Raw genomic sequence first — 19,499 nt, forward strand, 5'->3', positions numbered from 1 at the left:
GACGGAGATTGTACAAGGTAGTATGTGAGAGGAGTTCCAACATGGTGCCACGGTTAGGTACTCTTCTCAGGCAGGTCAGTTTTAGAACAATGTATTTGTGGATTGAGGATCTGAATGTGTTTACCTTAAAAGCACCCATGCCCCTGTACTCTTCAGAAAGTCTGTAGGATTACACAAACAGCATGAAGAAAGCCTTTTAAAGTAGTAGCCTCCAATGATAAAATGTGAGCCAGTCTAAATATCAAAACATTCAGCGTTAGGTTTGTAGACAAAGAATTACGATATTGCTATTCACTGTTGTGTGCAGAAAGTACCTTACATATAAACTGGCATTTAATAAATATTTGTTATTTTAATTTATAAAGTACATTGTCAAAAAGAAGTATGTTAAGAAATACACTTAATTATTCTATTAACTATATTTACATCCATTCTCTTTTCCTTTTGTTGTAGTCTGGTTTCCTTACCACGCCATTGAAATTGTTCTCAGTTGGATCACCAGTACCCTAAATATCAGAAAATCGGGTGGACACTTAAAAACTTTGGCCTCTTCTTGCCTTTTGATGCACTGCACCACTTTTTAAAATTGTCTTTCCATGATTTGGGGGGATGTAAGGCTTTTTTGATTTTCCTTCTATCTCTCTGTTTGCTTTTTTCTAGTTTACTTGCAGGTTCCTCAAGTGGGGCTCCATGCCCGGTAGGGAGCCTGATGTAGGGCTGAATCTCACGACCCTGAGATCATGACTTGAGCCGAAATCAAGAGTTGGACGCCCAACTCTCTGAGCCACAGAGGCGCCCCCAATTCTTAATTCTTTTTTTTTTTTAAGTTGTATTTGTTTTTTTTTTTTAAAGATTTTATTTATTTGACAGAGAGAGACAGCGAGAGCAGGAACACAAGCAGGGGGAGTGGGAGAGGGAGAAGCAGGCTTCCCGCGGAGCAGGGAGCCCGATGTGGGACTCGGTCCCAGGAACCTGGGATCATGACCTGAGCCGAAGGCAGATGCCCAACGACTGAGCCACCCAGGCGCCCGCCCAATTCTTAATTCTTAAATGTTGTTGTTTATCAGGACTCAGTCCTAGGCCTCTTGTCATTTAACTTTGCATAAGTTCCCAAAGACTGTTTCTCCTCACCCTAGGGCTTCATTGACATTCTGGATTCATAATGCCCTTCTGTATCTTCAGCCCAGATGGCTCTCCTGACATCTAGACTAGAATATCCGGCTGCCTCCTGGACATCTCACCTAGATGCCTGCTCACATATACTCTTTGGAACTCAGCTCCTGAGCTTCCCCTAACCTGATTCTCCAGGTTTTTTTTTCTCAGTAAATGGCACTGCCAGCTAACCAGCTGCCCAGGTCCCTAACCCAGAAGTCATTCTTCATTCCTTCTTTATTTCTCATGATGCCAATTCTACTTCCTAATATTCTACAAAAATCTGCCCACTTCTGACTGTCCTCAGTGTCACTGTCCTCGCCAAACCAATCTCCCTAGCTTCTCTTACTCCGAATGACCTTTTTGCCTGAATTTTGCCCTCCTCTAATACATGCTTGGCTTGGTAGTGAAACTGTTTCCCCTCCAGTTCTGATCTCATCATGGTGCCCTTGCTTAAAACCTTTCAGGGGCTTCACTTTGCTTTTGAGATAAAAGTCTGACTCTTTAACATGAATTACAAGGCTGTTTGGATTTCACTCTCCCTTATCTGTGTGCTTTATCTCTGGCTCATCACCCTAGCACACTACACTAGAGCCTAAAGCAGCTTTTCCTTTTCATAAAGTTTTGCGTCTCAAATATGTGGGCTTGCACTCTCTGACCTCTGGTTTCTTTGATTCCTTCCATACACTGTTGTCTCTTTGTGGACCACTTTGCTTGATTAACTCCTTAGCCTCTGGTCTCACTTTTTAAATAGCTGTTCCTCAGGTGGCCTGTCTTGGATCTCTGGGTTAGGTTCTATTACATGCTCAAAGAGTATAGTATATTTCCTCTTTCATGTACCTCATCACACCTTAATTATGTGTGTCTTTCATGGTAAGCTATTTTGTAAACTTCGTGAGGATGGGGAGTCTTTATCTTGGACTCTGCTTTCCTTATTCCTAGTGTCTGACACACACATATGAGCATATTCAGCATCTTTGAATAAATTAACAATTTTGAGTTCTTGTTCCTGTGATTTCAAAATACAACTTGGTTTTTCTCTTTAGTGTCTCAATGAGATCCTGGAGTCGGCAGATGCGCCTTTAGAAGTCACTGAAGGATTCATACAGTCAATTTCTCTGTCAGTTCCATGGGGCTCCTTGCTACAGGAGAATTGTGCACTGGAAGTGAAAGGGCTAGAAATGGTCTTCCGGCCTAGACCCCGCCTAGGTAGGTGTGTTACGTGTTTCTGGTTTTTTTGTTTCTGTTTGTATTCTTCACAGATTGGGAAGGTAACCTAATTGTATTAAATTCAGTAATTAATTACTTAGCATTGTGAGATTTTCAGTAGATAAAATATTAGGTCTTGGGGGTGATTTTTTACCTTTAGAGTTACTTCTTGCCCTATTTATCCATGGGAACTTTAGTATACTGATGATTTGGTTTAATTATTTGTTACTGATTATGTAAAGTGACTTGTATTTTAAAGTTTCAAAGTATTGTGCCAGAAACCAAGGAAGTGCTTAATGATTGATGGAGAAGTGTTAAAAGGACAGAGGACTGGGCTTGTAGGTGTTCTCATTGGCCAAATCTGGGAATAATGACAATAAATGGATTATAACACTTGGAATTAAAAACAATTCTAAGTCCATACTGTTAAAAATAAGTATTCAGTATATAAGGGAGGCAGGAAGAAGGGAAAGCTCTTTATTGCAGTAGAGTATCTACTTACTAGAGTAGAAAAAATGATAGACCATCACTATGTTTTTGGCCACCATGGTAAAAAAAAAAAATTGATACCGGTGGTAATCATCAATGAATGCTAACCCCATTTGGTGAAAGGTTGTTGAGCTTGATATTGAGATGTATTGACATACCTCCCATTGATTACATGTTATTTACAGAGAGAAAAATGTTTCTTTCACAGTGGAGGAAATTGAGAGACACCACAACAATCCTAGTGGTCAATCTTAATCTCATCAGTAGTGGGTCAAACTGCCATGATGTGTGTCCTGAGTGATGGCTGAAAAGGACACATCATATATATACTGTTCCTGTTAAAAGTGCTTAATTTGAATCACAGCATAAGGAAGAAGGCAGACAAATCCAAAATGAGGGAAATTCTATAGACTAACTGGTTTATAGACCAGTTGGTACTCTTAAGAAGTATCAGTATCATGAAACACAAGAAAAGTAGAGGAATTGTTCCAGATTAGAGAAGAGGAAGACATGAATAACTGAAGTAGATAATCCTGTGTTTGTGTTTTTGTTATGAAGGATATTACTGGGACAGCTGGGAAATTTGGGTGTGGAATGTATAGAAGATAGTATTTTGTCATTGTTACATTTCTTGGGTGTGTTCATGTTATTGAGCTTTTGCCACGGGTATGTTTGTATTCTTAAGAGTTATCTGCTGAAGTATTTAGGAGTGAGTGTTATGATGCCTGCAGTTTACCTTCAGATAGATCAGCAAAAGGATAAGAGTGTGTGGGTATTTGCGTGTGCGTATATAGTTGTGATGAATCTAAGTGAAGCCTATGCATTTGTTCATTGTACCGTTCTTTCACCTTTTCCTTAGGATTAAAAAGTTTCAAAAGAAAAGTTTGGGAGGGAAAAGCTTTAAAGTAGTAGTAAGTTATTTATAAGTGTATCCGTGTGGTAGCTTTAGTTATATGTATGCCGTTTTCTGACTTATCAAACATGTATATAGTGCTCCTTGCATGCCAGATGCTGTTGTGAGTGCTTTACCAATATTATCTTACCATAGCTCTTTGAAATAGATGCGGTTTGTTGTCTTTCATTTTATGGAGCAGGACATTGAAGCACAGGTGGATTCAGTAACGTGTCCAAGATCATAGGTAGTTAAGTGGAAAGTTGGGATCTCAACCCAGGCAGTCTAGTTCTGGAGTCCATGTTCTTAACCACTGTGCTCTGTTGTAGCTCAGATTTTCTACTTTGGAGTATGTGTGTGTGTGCGTGCGTGCGTGTGTGCGTGCGTGCGTGTGTGTGTGTTTTATAAGACGATAGAGTCATGATCTAAATCATCTTAAATTCTGAATTTAAATTCTTTGAGTGACAAGTGATGTTGGTCAAGATATACTTGAAGAATTACAATTCTGAGTGCTGTCTGGAACACCAAAGTTTAAATTATGCTTACTAGAATTAATAGCACCTGTACTTTGAAAATTGGTAGTCTATGCATGGAAATCCTCCTTGATAATGGCATTTAATTAACAAGAATATTTTATTTTTTAACCATGATGAGTAGATAGAATAATATTTTCCTATGGAAAGTCAAATATTCTGCCTTTAAAAATATTCCATGAGAAGGGTTTTAAATTCCATTTTGGAAGGCGGTAATTCTAGTAATCTGTTAGTTTGTTTTGAATAATGGAAGGAAGTGTAGTGCAATTCTTTGATGAGGGATGATCTGAAAAGGATTTTTCCCAGTTCATGGATTCCTCCAAGGATGTTCTTCTGTTTTATCTACATTTATACTGACCTTCTAAAGCCTAGGTCAGAAGCCACCTCTACCAGATTTCCATTAAATTCTGTCTGTGGGAAGAATTAACCTCTTGATTTAGCTGTGTTTTCTGTTGACATTGTATAGTTGCTTACTAATTCTTCTTAACCACATCTCATTTCTTCCATATATTGTAGGCTCTCAGAGGGCAGAATTAATCATTATTTTTCGGTCCCCTACAGCAGGGTCAGCTAACTATGGCCTGTAGGCCAAATTTGATCTGTCATATTTTTGTAAATAAATTTGTATTGGAACACTACCATACTCATTCATTTCCTTATTCTCTCTGGCTGCTTTTGCACTAGAGCGAGAGAGTTGAGTAGTCAGGGTAGAGGTGATAGGGCCTAAACTATTTACTATCTGACCCTCACCAAAAAAATTTGTTGACCCCTGTTCTACAGTATTTTGAACAGTACCATGCATGCATTAGATACTTGTTGAATGAATTCATGAATTAACATTTGACAGATACATATTTAATGAGAGCATGTCTCTGGACTTCTTTCTGTTAATTTTTTTTTTCCTTTTTCTTCTCCGTTATTGTAAGGTGATGTTTAAATCTCAAGAGTAATTTCTAGAATACCATATGCCTAGGTAACACCCTGATGTTAAATATCTCTTGGAGGGTAAGAATATATTTCAAATGTGGCATTTTAAGAAACTGCTTTGTTGTAACTATAAGAAGTTATTTAGGATTAATCTATATTTTCTGCAGCAACTGGTTCTGAACCTATGTATTGGTCAAGTTTCATGACCAGCAGTATGCAATTGGCAAAAGAATGTCTTAGCCAGAAATTAACAGATGAACAAGGAGAAGCATCGCAGCCTTTTGAAGGACTTGAAAAGTTTGCTGAAACCATTGAAACAGGTTTGGCATTATGGAGTACTTTCAAAAATTTTAGTTTTTTTTTTAATTAGTAATGTAGTACCTTTCTTTAGTAAGCCTTGTATAAGGAAAATCCATTGGAGTGATTTTTTTTTTTTAAGGCATTACTGTTCTCACTTCAGAACTTTAGAATTGAGGTTATTTTAAATATTCAATTTAATTTCATGTCCTTCTGTACCCTAGTTTTTTTTCTTTTTCCCCTGTTTCCTTTATTATGCTTGTGTAATGAAGGGTTTAGAGTTCAGCAGAGTGTGTTGGGCATTGCACAGGTATCTGTTAGGTGCTCAGTAAGGCAAAATGTTTATTACCAAACTCAAGATTTGGGGATTTTTAAGGAAAGAAATACTACCAGTTTATTTTGTAAGTTCTTATTAAGCTACTATATATTCCTTTCATTAGAAGTTTTTATTTAGTATACATGTGGTCTCATGTTGATGGTTACCTGTTTACTCTAGTACTAAGAAGAGTAAAAGTCACTTTTATAGACACTGTCTTGAGAATTGAACACGTGCCAGAAAATTCCAAAACTGGAACTGCACTTGAAATTCGAATAGAAAGGTAAGATTTCTTATATCTGAGAATAAATGACCCTATTCTTTTCTTTTATAAATAGTAAGATCTGACTTTCATTAGATTTCATGATGGTTTTAGAGATTAGAAGTGATGCAATTGAGTTACTACATTGTATGTTTTTAGAGTAAAGCTCTGCTCTCCAAGATATGTTCTAATCCCTTTATTGAAAACTTAAAGTACCATTTGAGGTATAATTATATATAATGTGTGGAATTCAAAGCAAATGATTCTTTTAGTTAATATCAAATAAAAATCATGAATGTATCAGTGCTGCTAAATTTAAGGCACTCCAGTTGGAGTTTTTTCATATGAGCGATGCCCTGTTTCAGCATGTCTCATTAACGCGAGGGGCTTCTTTGCTTTCCTGTGCTTGATCTGAGTGCTGCTTTCACGAGAAAGCCTAAGCCTGCAGTTTTCTCTGAGAGGATTCTGTGGGAGTATTTGTGTAATAGTGATTTACTTAAAAAGATAGAAACCAGGACTTAGTTTTCTGTGTATGCCCACTGGGAGCCTTATAAATAGCTGAGTGTCGTTTTGAGATAGTCACTTTTTTTTTTTTTTTTTGGTGGGCAGCAAAGTTTTTTGAGAGTACAGTAATGTACAGATAGTACAAAGCACCCAAAGAAGGAGGGGACCCGAGAGGGTTGCCCTTGGGGTAGTCACTGTTCACCTGTGTCTTAACGTGATAGAAATACGCGGAATTCCACTGAGCACTGAAGACACTTTGTATAGGGAACTTTTGGGGGCTTTTACGCAATTTTAAGCAGATATGTTATGGTTTCTGTCTTTCTATCATAAAATTACCTATTAGTGAAACAGTTATTGTTAGCAGATTTTTGAAATTAGGTTGTGTTACCTGAAATGGTATATTAAAAAGTATCTAAAATCTCATGTAGAACTACATTCTGTATTTTGTTGAAAATGAAGTGAGTCATAACTCATAGAATAGTCACAAGAATTCAAAAAATATCATTCATTGCGGACTTGTGACTTGGAGCCAAATGCTGTCTCACTGTTACTAAGAGATGTTTGTGAGGAAGCACAGGAATTGTTTTCCTTGAGGCTAACTTTAGGAAGTTATTAATCTTTTCCTCCAGTTTAGGGGTCCCATAAAATTATCCTTCTTGAGGCTGAGGTTCTCTTGGTGAAAACATTTCCTGTAGTAAAGCACTAATGTTGACAACCTTCTAGGCATTTTCTAAGTGCTAACACTTGAAAAACTCTTTACCTTAAAAAGCTATGTGTGTTTCTTAGACTTGCAAGTAGGTTTTCTTAGGAGTTTTATGCCAGCGCTTTTTGTTTTGAACTTTGAGAACTGTCTACTGTGATGAAGCTGCTGATGAGGCCTCAGGAATTAACGTGCATCAGCCCACAGCCTTTGCTCACAAGTTACTCCAGCTCTCCGGAGTATCTCTCTTCTGGGAGGAGTTTTCTGCGTCAGCAAAATCTTCCCCAGTGTGTTCAACTGCACCAGCGGTAAGAAAAACAAAACAAAAAAACCAAACACTAATCATAGATTTTTAAAAAGTTTAAATTAGGGGCACCTGGGTGGCTCAGTAGGTTGAGCATCTGACTCTTGATTTTGGTTCAGGTGGTGATCTGAGGGTTGTGAGATCCAGCCCAGCATCAGGCTCTGCACTGGGCATGGAGCCTGCTTAAGAGTCTCTCTCCCTCTCAAAAAAATAAATTTAAAAATAAATAAGTGGTTTAAAGGAGGGCAATTAAATTGTGCTAGGATATAAAATACGTGTTAGTGAGTTTCCATCTGATCTGGACGTTAACACAAATATTCAGTAATGGAGACCCACATTTCAGAGTTTTTTTTAAAATACTCAACATTTATGATTAATGCCTTTCCTACCAGGGTATAACATTGGATACTGTGTCTTGTAGGAAAATGGTATATTAACAACTAATACCCTTTTATAATAAAAACAAAAGCAGTGTTCACATTTACCTTACATAATGAATGTATGGCTGAAAACTTACAAATTATATCTTAATGTTTTATAATTAAGGAACTTTTTATTAATCCTTTCTAAGAGTAGAGAGCCCTTTTATAAATCAGTCCTTCCATAATTTATCTTTTACATTATTTCAGATTTTCATAATTATAGAATGTCTATTATGTTTTCTTATTGCTGTAATTTGAATAGATGTGCTTTTTTTTCATAAAGTCCTTTTCCATGATTTGCCTTTATTACCGTTGTTTCCTGCTAGCTATAAGACACTGGTTTATTCATTGTCACATAGTACAGTTTTTCATGTCAAATATTTTACTCTTCTTAAGTTGACATTTGTTTTTTGCATTTTGGTTTATTTATACTAAGATGTTCTAAAGAATTACTTTATTCTTAATTGCCTTATTATAGGAAACTGAGCCAAAGCTGTCACCTAGTTGGAATCCCAAAATTGTATATGAGCCACACCCACAACTAACTAGAAATTTACCAGAGGTAGCGCCCTCTGACCCAGTGCAGATTGGAGGGCTAATTGGTAGGCTGGAGTTGAGTCTCACGTTGAAACAGAATGAAGTACTTCCTGGAGCTAAGGTCAGTATTTGTGTCATTTTCTATAGTTAAAACAGAAGTACAAGTATTTAATGTTTGTAGTGACCCACCAATTGGCCACTGTGGGTTGTCCTGTAACTAGGGTGCCCTCTGTCCTGGAGTCCGTGTTCTTAATCTCAGCTGGTACCTCTGTCCTTAGGTCTCAGGGCCTCTGCTCAGGCTCAGGTATTACTACTGTCTCCTGCACTCACTTTCGCCCATTCTAGCAGTTCAGAAACATTCATGAGTTAATAAATTAGGAATTTGTTAAAAACTTTCTGTCATCATTAAAGGAGAAGAATATGGAAGTAAGAAGTTGACTATAGAAGGTGTTTAATTGTATGCATCTAAAAATGCCCACCTAGATGTGTTTTGAATGGAATGACCATTTTTATAGTTGTACAATGTTTATGAAAAGAGATTGATTTTTTTTTCATGATGTCTCATGGCTTTTTGAAGACCCTGTAAAGACAGCTGCACTTGGTTCTTAGGGGACAGCTGCACTTGGTTCTTAGGGAACAGTATTGAACAGTCTGCTGGAGAATCAGGAAGCCTATATTAGTCTGTTAAAAATGTCTTTGAAGTGTTATTTTCAAACTTTGAAAACAAATTTTCTATATAATCTCTGTAAATGTAGTTTAAGAAAATATCAGGATTTGTTCATCTGTTTACTCACTGGGCTAACTAGCTGTAGATGTTGGAGTAAACTGGATGCCAGGCCCTATGCAGTTTCTTGGGTGAGATGCAGAGAAGAGGGGAATACTGTCTTTGCCTTAATACAACGTATAATAAAGGGTATAGACATTGCTGTGGGGACATGGAAGAGGGAGCAACTGAGTACTCGTGCATGCACATAAGATTTTCAGACGATTGAGGATCTCCAGCAGTCCATCCTTGGATTGGCACACCTGGCTACAGTTAGAAGCAGAGGAAGGTGATGATCAGAATGCCAACCTTCCTGTTGCTGATTACTTCCTCTCCTTTGTTTACTGCTCTGTCCTACCTCCAGGGGGTATGAGATCCTTTCACTAGGTCTTAAGCCTGTTCATAAAATAACAGGAAAGCCATAGGTCTGTTTCAGCATGACAGGGAATCCCCTGAGGTGCTAACATCCTTGGGGAAACTAACACGCCCATGCCTCTGGGGAATGCATTAGCTATTTCTTGAAGAAGGAAGAACCTTCCTTCTTCTGACTGCCTTCTATAAAAGGCAGTCACTTTTATAGTTCTGTTTTGATTAGCTAGTCCTCAACATTTGTATATTTGATCTTTATGCAAACCTGAACTTTTGCACATTAGGTGTTGATTTGTAGAAGTGCCTGTTTAAAAAAAATTTATTTATTATTATTTATTTTATTTATGTATTTGACAGAGACACAGCGAGAGAGGGAACACAAGCAGGGGGAGTGGGAGAGGGAGAAGCAGGCTTCCTGCGGAGCACGGAGCCCAATGCGGGGCTCTATCCCAGGACCCCGGGATCATGACCTGAGCTGAAGGCAGGCGCTTAACGACTGAGCCACCCAGGCGCCCCTGTATAAGTGCCTTTTCGATGTTACTTTTGGACATCTTTGTATTAGGTGACAAGTGAACATCTGGAATTTATAGCATGATGGCATTGTTTGCCAGCCAGTGTTTGATATTTGGAGATATTAACATCCTTGTCTACATGGTAATTTTTGTGTTGTAACTTGAGTTTGAGTACCTTTTGTTCTTATTTAATGAAAATGAAGGCTAAAGTTCTAGATACTAGCTTTGAGAAATATAAGTCCCATAAACTTAATGCTGTGTAGACAGAGATGGCATTGGTTAGGGGTGCTCAGGTGTCAGATCTTTAGTCTCACCAATGTTCATTAGATCCACAGGTTTTTCAACTGTGGGATCAAAATGTTATGAAAGATTTGGGGGGGGGTGCTCCTGGGTGGCTCAGTCAGTTAAGTGTCCGACTCTTGATTTTCGCTCAGGTCATGATCTCAGGGTCGTGAGATTGAGCCCTCGCTTAGTACAGAGTCTTCGTTGAGATCTCTCTCTCCCTTTTCCTTTGCCCCCTGCCTCCTTGTATGTGCATGTGTGCGCTCTCGCTCTCTCAAATAAATTAAAAAAAATTTTTTTTAGTTCTCTGAGATGGTACCCACCCCAAATAGTGTGTCAGCTTGATAGTTCACATGTTCAGTTTTAGCATATACTTTCAGGAGCGTATAAGAAAATAGAGGAGCTGTATGTATTGAATTTATAGACATTTTGTTTGGTTACTGTTGTCATATTGAGTTTGAAATTATTTTAGTTATGTTCTGTTTTTTCTGTTTCCAGAGGAAAGTAAGAGCTGCTTTGTTCTTTGTATGCCAAATTTAGAATGTACAAATAATATTTCTATGAACATTAGAAGTGAAACTCTTGATAATCCATCCTAATAAAGGTCAGAGATTATGTTTTCAATACTAAGAAATTAAAAACCAATTTTTAAATATGGCATGTAATCAGAGATTTTCCCACTGTCCCCAGCCTAAACTCCTTGCTGATTCATCATCTGGGATGGCAGCTGTCAGCAAGGAGCTCCATAAAACAAATCCACCGAGAACCATAGCATGGGAGGAGTGAGGGCTTCCCATCTAGGTCAGCCTAGGTTAAAATCCTGGCTTTGGGTCTGTAGATGGCCTTGTGCAGATCTTTATGATTCCATGTCCTCGTCTGTAAAACAGATGCCTTTCTAGAATGAGTGGAAATGTAGTAAAAGCATAGTGCCCCAACACTCAGAAAAAGGTAATAGTGAGGATTGTTATTCCTGGAGAATACATTATATTCTCTGATCATGGAAGCTTCTCGGCATTACTGTGTAATATTTTTTGCTTTTAGAATCAGAAGAAATTTGTCCATCCGCCCCGGGAAGATACCATTTTCCAAATATAAATATTAATTGAATTCTTTTAAAATTGTGAAATGGAATAAAGATAATAGTGTTAGCATTAGCCCTAAGAGGAGATGAATGAAAAGTAAGGCAGGCATACTCAACTTGTTAGAATGTGATGTAGAAAATAGAGTAATTGTTTTGTCAGAATATACTCCACAGGAATCAGGATGAGACCAGCTGGGGTTTTTATTTCCATGAGGAAAAATGGACAAAGACTTGGAAAAGAGCAAGGCAGTCCACATGAGCACCTGCTTAGTGGGCATCTCTGCTGTGGCCTGCACTTTCCTGCCCAACAGAGAGCGGGCTTTGTGGAACCCTGTGTGCACGTGTGGAGAGGCACACTGTTGGTAGGGAAGGGCCTCACATGCTCTGTTAGGGAGTGTTACCCATGCGCGAACTTGAGAAAGCCAACTTTATTTGCTCTTGGCTTGAATCCCACTTTGAGGATTATGATTTGAGTCTTGAAATCCTGTTGGGAATGAATTTCTGTGCTGCTGCTGTCTTCATAGTCTTCCTGGTGACTGTGACTTGAAGCCTCCTCAAATACCTGAAATACTCAGAAAACTCAGAGATAAAAATAGGACATTGGACTTGCCAACAAGGAATTTTGCAGGAGGATTTTTCCCCTTAGAACAACAGTTTGGTGGCCTTTAAGTCTTTCATTTAGATTGTGTTAATTAGTGGAGGGAATCTTAGGTGAAGGAATCCCAAGACTTAAGTAATCAGTCATTAAAGTATACTGGGATTTGTGGTGATGAGATTTTAAAGAGTGTTTATCCTGAATGGCTTTTTTTTTTTTTTTTGAAGTTGGATATTGATGGACAGATAGACTCTATTCATCTATTCCTGTCACCAAGGCAGGTGCACTTGCTTTTGGATATGTTAGCAGCTGTTGCTGGACCAGGCAAGTATGGCAAAAGGCAACTCTGTTATTATTTTTGATTATTTAAAACTTTTTAGATTCTGTGATCCCTAGCTAGTTGCTTAAAGCTACTGCATAGCTCTGATTAATATTAAATAGTGGTAGTTCTGCATTGACTGTGGCATGAAGTTGCCATTGGTATTGGACAAGTGGGTTTTGGGAGAGAGATGATTGATTAACTCCAAATTTAATTACTGTTTTGCTTTCCTTTCTATACTTGTAGAAAATTCTAGCAAAATAGGGTTAGCTAATAAAGATAGAAAAAGCCGACCCATGCAGCAAGAAGAGGAATATCGAATTCAGATGGAATTAAACCGGTATTATTTGAGAAAAGATTCCCTCTCAGCAGGTGTATCTTCAGAGCAAAGCTTTTATGAGACAGAATCCGCTCGTACACCTTCTAGCCGTGGTAAGCGACTGAAACAATTGACACTGGATTCTTACAACATCATCATAGAGCAAAGTAAACTTAATTTGGCCGCTGTGAAATGGAGTTTAGTAATGAAAGAACGAAAGATCCGTGATCTAAGAAGGTTTAAATTTGTTAAGTTGATCTAACTGCAGCATTACAGTGATGCACTGGTTCACGTATCCTTTTTTGAGTGTGTAATCTTGTTTTGTAAATCATGACTTCTTTTTTATTCTAAGGACAGTCAATTTACAAAAATGTAGATTTACCCAGAAGATAAATTGGGGTAATCATTTTATCAAATTCTTACATGCTTGTATACTGATTTACGGTTAGAGGCCCTTAAATGGAACCTTTTTTTCTACTCTTCCATCAGTTACACGTAAATAGTCTTTACACAGTTTACTTTGCATTTTTACAGGTGTTTTAGAATGTTTAGCACTAATACCTTAACAAGAATCCATTTAAGTATAGAATGTTGAACTAAATAAGTTTTAAAATCGACTCAAGAAATTTTGGTCATAACAAACTTCATTTGCATGAGGGTAAAACAACCTCCAGAAAGAAGTGAAATGTAAATAAAATTCTAAAAAATACATTCAGGTGTTTTGTTTTGTTTTTTTTTTAAAGAGCTGTATTCATACGAAACCAGAGATTGCAAGATCTTTATACTATTTTAAAGTTGGATTTTAACTTCTAAATTGTCACATGACACTTAAAAATATACCACGTAGTACTGCAAATCTTACATTAAAAAAAAAAACCAAAAACCAAGTTCACCGGTAGGATAGCATAATGTTTTGTTAACTTGTATTTGGTTGAGTTTTTACTATGCCATTTATATCTTCGATCCTCACAAATTACCCCATCAGAAGTAATGTAAATTGTAGGGCATCACTGTACTTAGATAATCTGAAGAATATTATATTAATGTATGTTAACTTAATTTCAAGACCTGAATTATACAACTGACAAGGTTTAATTTTGTCTAGAAGAAGAAGTTTTCTTCTCCATGGCTGATATGGACATGTCCCATAGTCTCTCTTCTCTTCCACCTCTGGGAGACCCTCCAAATATGGACCTTGAGTTGTCATTAACTAGTACATATACAAATACTCCAGCAGGATCTCCATTAAGTGCTACTGTGGTAAAGTGTTTAAATTTTGTTCTATTCTTGAAAAGTGGCTTCTGAAATTCTACACTTTATTCATGTGATTTAAAAAAAAATTATTTTACAGCTTCAGCCAACATGGGGAGATTTCCTTGAACATCATAAAGAACAACCAGTAAGAGGGTCCACATTGCCATCCAACCTAGTTCACCCACCAAATTTACAGAAGACTTGTAAGTAGTGTAAGACACTTAACGGTAATTTTCCACTGGAATTTATTTATTTTATTATTTTTTAAAGATTTTATTTATTTATTTGACAGAGACACAGCAAGAGAGGGAACACAAGCAGGGGGAGCGGGAGAGGGAGAAGCAGGTTTGCCGTGGAGCAGGGAGCCCGATGAGGGGCTTGATCCCAGGACCCTGGGATCCTGACCTGAGCCGAAGGCAGATGCTTAACAACTGAGCCACCCAGGCGCCCCTTCCACTGGAATAAAAAAAAAAAAAAATTGTTTCTTTCTAGAAAATACCATTCTACTGCTGCTTTTCTTTCCCCTCATACATTTTTTTTTTGAGCTAGGCCATTTAACAAAGTTTAGAAAGAAAATGTGAAGCATGGTTGAACAACTCAACCGTGAAGTATTTTAGAATAGTTGCCAATTCACTGTAGTCTTTTTTTTTTTTTAAGATTTTATTTATTTATTCATGAGAGACAGAGAGAGAGAGAGAGAGAGAGAGGCAGAGGGAGAAGCAGTCTCCCAAGGAGCAGGGAGCCCGATGCGGGACCCGATCCCAGGAGTCTGGGATCATGACCTGAGCTGAAGGCAGACGCTTAACCATCTGAGCCACCCAGGCGCCCAATTCACTGTAGTCTTTGTGTATTTAAATATCTTTAGTAAAAAGTACACTGTAAGTTTCATATTACTATTGTAGTTTAGGAGTCTCAGTCAACCATCAATACTTGTTCCATTGTTTACACTTTCCTTGAAAGAGAACCTCAGGTCTCTTCTCCACAAAATTTAATTGAAATAGAACCAAGGCTTAAAAGAAAATTTGGTGAGCAGGTTTTGGGTTAATCTGCAACTTTTCCAATACAGTTTTATTAATGCAAAACTTTTGTTCATGTTTCTTTTTGATGCTTCAAGTATCAAAGATCCTGAATATCAAATGCAGAAAGATAACAGTTTATCTTGTTGAATATCAAATATCAAACTGTTGTGTGTTCACCTGCTTTTTAAAACTAACACATGAGTAAATGCTTTATAATTTTGATATAATGGATTGTTTTTAAGTATTAAATTTTATGTATATAATTTTAACCCATGTGTTTCAGCTCTCCCATCTAGATCTGTTTCAGTGGATGAATCCAGGCCTGAACTTATTTTTAGACTAGCTGTGGGAACCTTTTCCATCTCTGTGCTTCACATCGATCCTTTATCTCCACCTGAAACATCACTAAACCTTAATCCATTGACGCCTTTGGCGATAGCATTCTTTACCTGTATAGAAAAGATTGACCCAGCAAGATTTTCAACAGATGATTTTATGTCTTTCCGAGCAGTATTTGCGGAAGCTTGCAAACATGATCACCTTAGGTAAATTCTCTCATGTTTATTAATGATGCTTGAAAAAGAACCAGGTGGGGACTTTTTTATCTGTCTAACTCTGTTTTTCTTTCTTTTTTTTTTTTTTTAAAGATTTTTATTTATTTTGAGAGAGTGAGAAAGAGAGAGAGAGTACATGAGAGGGGGGAGGGTTAGAGGGAGAAGCAGGCTCCTTGCCGAGCAGGGAGCCTAATGCGGGACTCGATCCTGGGACTCCAGGATCATGACCTGAGCCAAAGGCAGCTGCTTAACCAACTGAGCCACCCAGGCGCCCCTAACTCTGTTTTTCTGATTCACATTTTATTTGTAAATGAGGGAATGAGTGAGGTTTTCTTGTAGTGCTACAAAAATGTTTACCATAGAATCTTTTATTCAGCTTACTTGGCATGCAAACCTATTTACATATAAGGTTGAGGTAATCTGAAGTTTTCTCTGCTCTTGACAATTTTTTTTTAAGATTTTTTTTAATTCATTAGAGACAGAGCACAAGTGAAAACATGAACAGGTGGGAGGGGCAGAGGGAGAGGGAGAAGCAGACTCTGTGCTGAGCTGGGTGCTCAATGCGGGACTCGATCCCAGGACCCCAGGATCATGACCTGAGCTGAAGGCAGACGCTTAACCCACTGAGCCACCCAGGTGCCCTTGACAAGTTTTTTTTGGACCACATTTTGCTGATTAAAATATTGACGCCATTATAATCATAAAAATAGTTCTTATTGTCACTGGCTCAGCGGAGATGGCAGTGGTGGTGAGAGTGGAGTGAGCTAATGAGAAGGGACGTGGACACAACATGACCCCCATGCCACTGTCTGTGGGGTGGGGAAGGGTACCAGCGCTGATCCTGAGCCCGATGTTACACTTTCAATTTCTGCTTTAAAAAGTTAAAGCCATCCGGGGGCATGTGGGTGGCTCAGATGGTTAAGTGTCCAACTCTTGATCTCAGCTCAGGTCTTGATCTCAGGGTCGTAAGTTCAGGCCCCAAATTGGGCTCCACGCTGGGCATGGAGCCTACTTAAAAACAACAACAAAACTTCATTTAAAAAAAAGAAAAAATTAAAGCCGTTCACATAGCCAGTGATCCTTTCATGGGTTGAGTCCTAATGAATGAGAAGGTAAATTTGTAAGTATAATATTGTTAATATGTAAACATTGCTCATCTTAGTGAAAGTTATCTTTTGATCATATTTTATACAACAATTTAGGCACATATATTAATATTTTTAGGAAAGTTTGGCCTTTTAATTTTTTTTTGAAATATTAAAATTAATATACAGAGTAGTTTTTATACCTGGCTAAAGAAACTCTACAAGTTAGGGCCATAGTATTTATAATTAAACTGTAAAAACATTTTGACAAGGTTTCAAATGTCTGCCAGTAGGAAATAAAACAAAAGCAGCAAAAATAGGAAGACGACTTTCACTTGAGATCCACTGACTGAAGGTTTTAAAGTACTGCATGAGGCTTTTAAATAATTTTAAGAATCTACTGCATATAGTTTGAAAGATTTTTGTCTCACTGCAGTGTAAATTTTTATTTATTTTTATTTATTTTTTAAAGATTTTATTTATTTATTTGAGAGAGAGAGAATGAGAGAGAGCACGAGAGGGAAGAGGGTCAGAGGGAGAAGCAGACTCCCTGCTGAGCAGGGAGCCCGATGCAGGACTCGATCCTGGGACTCCAGGATCATGACCTGAGCCGAAGGCAGTCGCTTAACCAACTGAGCACCCAGGCGCCCGTGCAGTGTAAATTTTAAAATATTAAAGAAGGGAGGGCAGTGTTGGGAAATAATATATCCTGGATAATTTCCTATCAGAAATTGCTTTCTTATGTCGGGGAATGGAAAATTTGAAGCAGTCTTTCTGGTTAATACCCTTAGGAATATTATTATATATTAGAATATGTACTTTATTAACACTTGTGTACTATTTGACACATTGGTTAACCTAGAAGTATATGAATACTCTTAAATGCTTCATTTTCTCTAATAGATTTATAGGTACTGGCATCAAAGTGTCCTATGAACAAAGACAAAGATCAGCTTCCCGATATTTTAGTACTGATATGTCCATTGGGCAAATGGAACTTTTGGAATGCCTGTTTCCAACTGATTCTCATTCTGTTCCTCCTCACTACACAGAGGTAAATGCTAGATACTTTGTCTTTAGGATCATTCTTTAAATCTACCTTGCTTTTAAAGAGTTGTATTAATAGCAATGATTTTATTAAAAAAAAATATAGGAAGCCATTAGAGGAAGGAAGAGTGCATGTGTACGCATTTGTATTTCATTGAAACATTTTAAAGTATGGCTTTCAAGGTCATTGTAAGAGTCTGTTAGAATTTTTTAGAGTTGACTTGTTTTAGAGCGGCAGACAGATTATGGGACAGATGACTTTATTTCCCTAATTTTCCAAGCACTGTTAATTTCAGAAGTCTGTAAAACAAATACTGAATACCTGCAGTGTGCTAGTAAGCACTGTTCAAGACAAGCACAGTGTCTTTTGTTTATTATTAGTCTGATTTTTTTTTCCAATTCTAAAAGTGTGTGCTAGAGGAACTTTTCAAAGTTATCAAGATAACATTTATTGCTGTTACTTTTCCTTGTACATTATTTTATGTTCAAAGTACTTTCTTGGGCGTTAATTCACTTGAATTCTCATGTACATTCTGCAGATGAGATACTAAGTATCACAGAAATTGTCTTAAGATTTACATTGCTTGTGAATGACCAAAATGAAATGTAAAATGAGATTTCCTGATTTAAAAAAAGTCTTTCCACCACTAGTACCTCTGTTAATTCATGGGATGAATTATAGTTTAATATCTTACATTTATTTTTGTCTTTGTTTGTAAGCTTTTAATGTTCCATCCCAAAGAACGAACTGATTCCCATCTCCCTGTGTGTCTTCAGCTTCATTATAAGCATTCTGAGAATAAAGGACCCCAGGTAAGAAGCCTTATTGTGTGATACCACCTATAAATTTTCATTTGATACGTATTTTCTCACAATCATACAGTTTCTAAATTTTGTAGTAGTGTTAGTGATCATATTAATGTTTTCCCTTTTATTTTTTTAAAGGGTAATCAAGCAAGGCTTAGTTCTGTTCCTCAGAAGGCAGAATTACAAATTAAGTTAAATCCTGTGTTTTGTGAGCTGGATATCAGTATTGTGGACAGGTTAAATTCTTTGCTTCAACCACAAAAGCTTACTACGGTAGAAATGATGGCATCGCACATGTATACTTCATACAATAAACATACTAGTCTGGTAAGTATTCAGAACATTACAAATACTAATCCTAATTATAACTAGCTAATGGGCTTATTGGGATCATTTCTGAGCTTAAGTATTCTTAATGGATTAAATAGCATATAGTACTAAAACAGCATTATTCATGATGAAAAGATGGAGACTTTTATGTCTAGATGGTAGGCTAGCTGAATAATGTTTGCTAATATATTGAGTGAAATTTTATGTGGCCATTTTGAATGATGGTTATAAAGATGGTGTAGCCACATGAAGAAAGCTCATGAAGGAGTATTAAGAGAAAAAGTGAAACATATTATTCCACAGAAACTTTTATCACAACTGTGTAAATAAAATTGAGGTATAGAGAAAGAATGGATAGAAATATACCAGTTGGTAGCATTGATTATGTTAGAGTGTAGAATTAGATTTCCTTTCCCTCTCTGTGTTTATTTGAATTTTATAAGTTGCGATTATAATACCTGCAGAAAATTTATTCACACATTTAGTAAACTACCTGATCTACCTATAAAATGTAGCCCATATATTGTAAGGTACACTTTTGAAAGTGGGAACATAATTTATAGCATTGAGTTATTGAGCATCACATTAGGTCACTTAGATCTGTCTGATGCATGGTGTC

At 37.3% G+C, this 19,499-nt stretch overlaps 1 protein-coding gene across 3 annotated transcripts in view; it reads left to right on the forward strand.

The window, feature by feature from the left end:
* ATG2B (autophagy related 2B) overlaps positions 1 to 19,499 on the forward strand; it is a 79,943-nt gene that overhangs the window by 16,676 nt on the left and 43,768 nt on the right. For 2 of the 3 annotated variants that reach the window (XM_028099012.2, XM_028099013.2), the window contains exons 2-14: positions 2,199 to 2,361; positions 5,370 to 5,522; positions 5,996 to 6,098; positions 7,427 to 7,589; positions 8,486 to 8,665; positions 12,374 to 12,470; positions 12,712 to 12,897; positions 13,890 to 14,044; positions 14,136 to 14,241; positions 15,341 to 15,602; positions 17,600 to 17,750; positions 18,464 to 18,556; positions 18,689 to 18,877. In XM_028099012.2, coding sequence (XP_027954813.2) covers positions 2,199 to 2,361; positions 5,370 to 5,522; positions 5,996 to 6,098; positions 7,427 to 7,589; positions 8,486 to 8,665; positions 12,374 to 12,470; positions 12,712 to 12,897; positions 13,890 to 14,044; positions 14,136 to 14,241; positions 15,341 to 15,602; positions 17,600 to 17,750; positions 18,464 to 18,556; positions 18,689 to 18,877 — 2,001 coding nt within the window. The remainder of the gene's footprint in view (positions 1 to 2,198; positions 2,362 to 5,369; positions 5,523 to 5,995; positions 6,099 to 7,426; positions 7,590 to 8,485; positions 8,666 to 12,373; positions 12,471 to 12,711; positions 12,898 to 13,889; positions 14,045 to 14,135; positions 14,242 to 15,340; positions 15,603 to 17,599; positions 17,751 to 18,463; positions 18,557 to 18,688; positions 18,878 to 19,499) is intronic. The other variant, XM_028099015.2, reaches the window with a different exon arrangement.

The sequence above is a fragment of the Eumetopias jubatus genome, unplaced genomic scaffold (genome assembly GCF_037043125.1).
Source record: "Eumetopias jubatus isolate StellerSeaLion01/CBP00866 unplaced genomic scaffold, mEumJub1_p1.0 scaffold_7, whole genome shotgun sequence".
In the NCBI taxonomy this organism is placed as follows: Eukaryota; Metazoa; Chordata; class Mammalia; order Carnivora; family Otariidae; genus Eumetopias; species Eumetopias jubatus.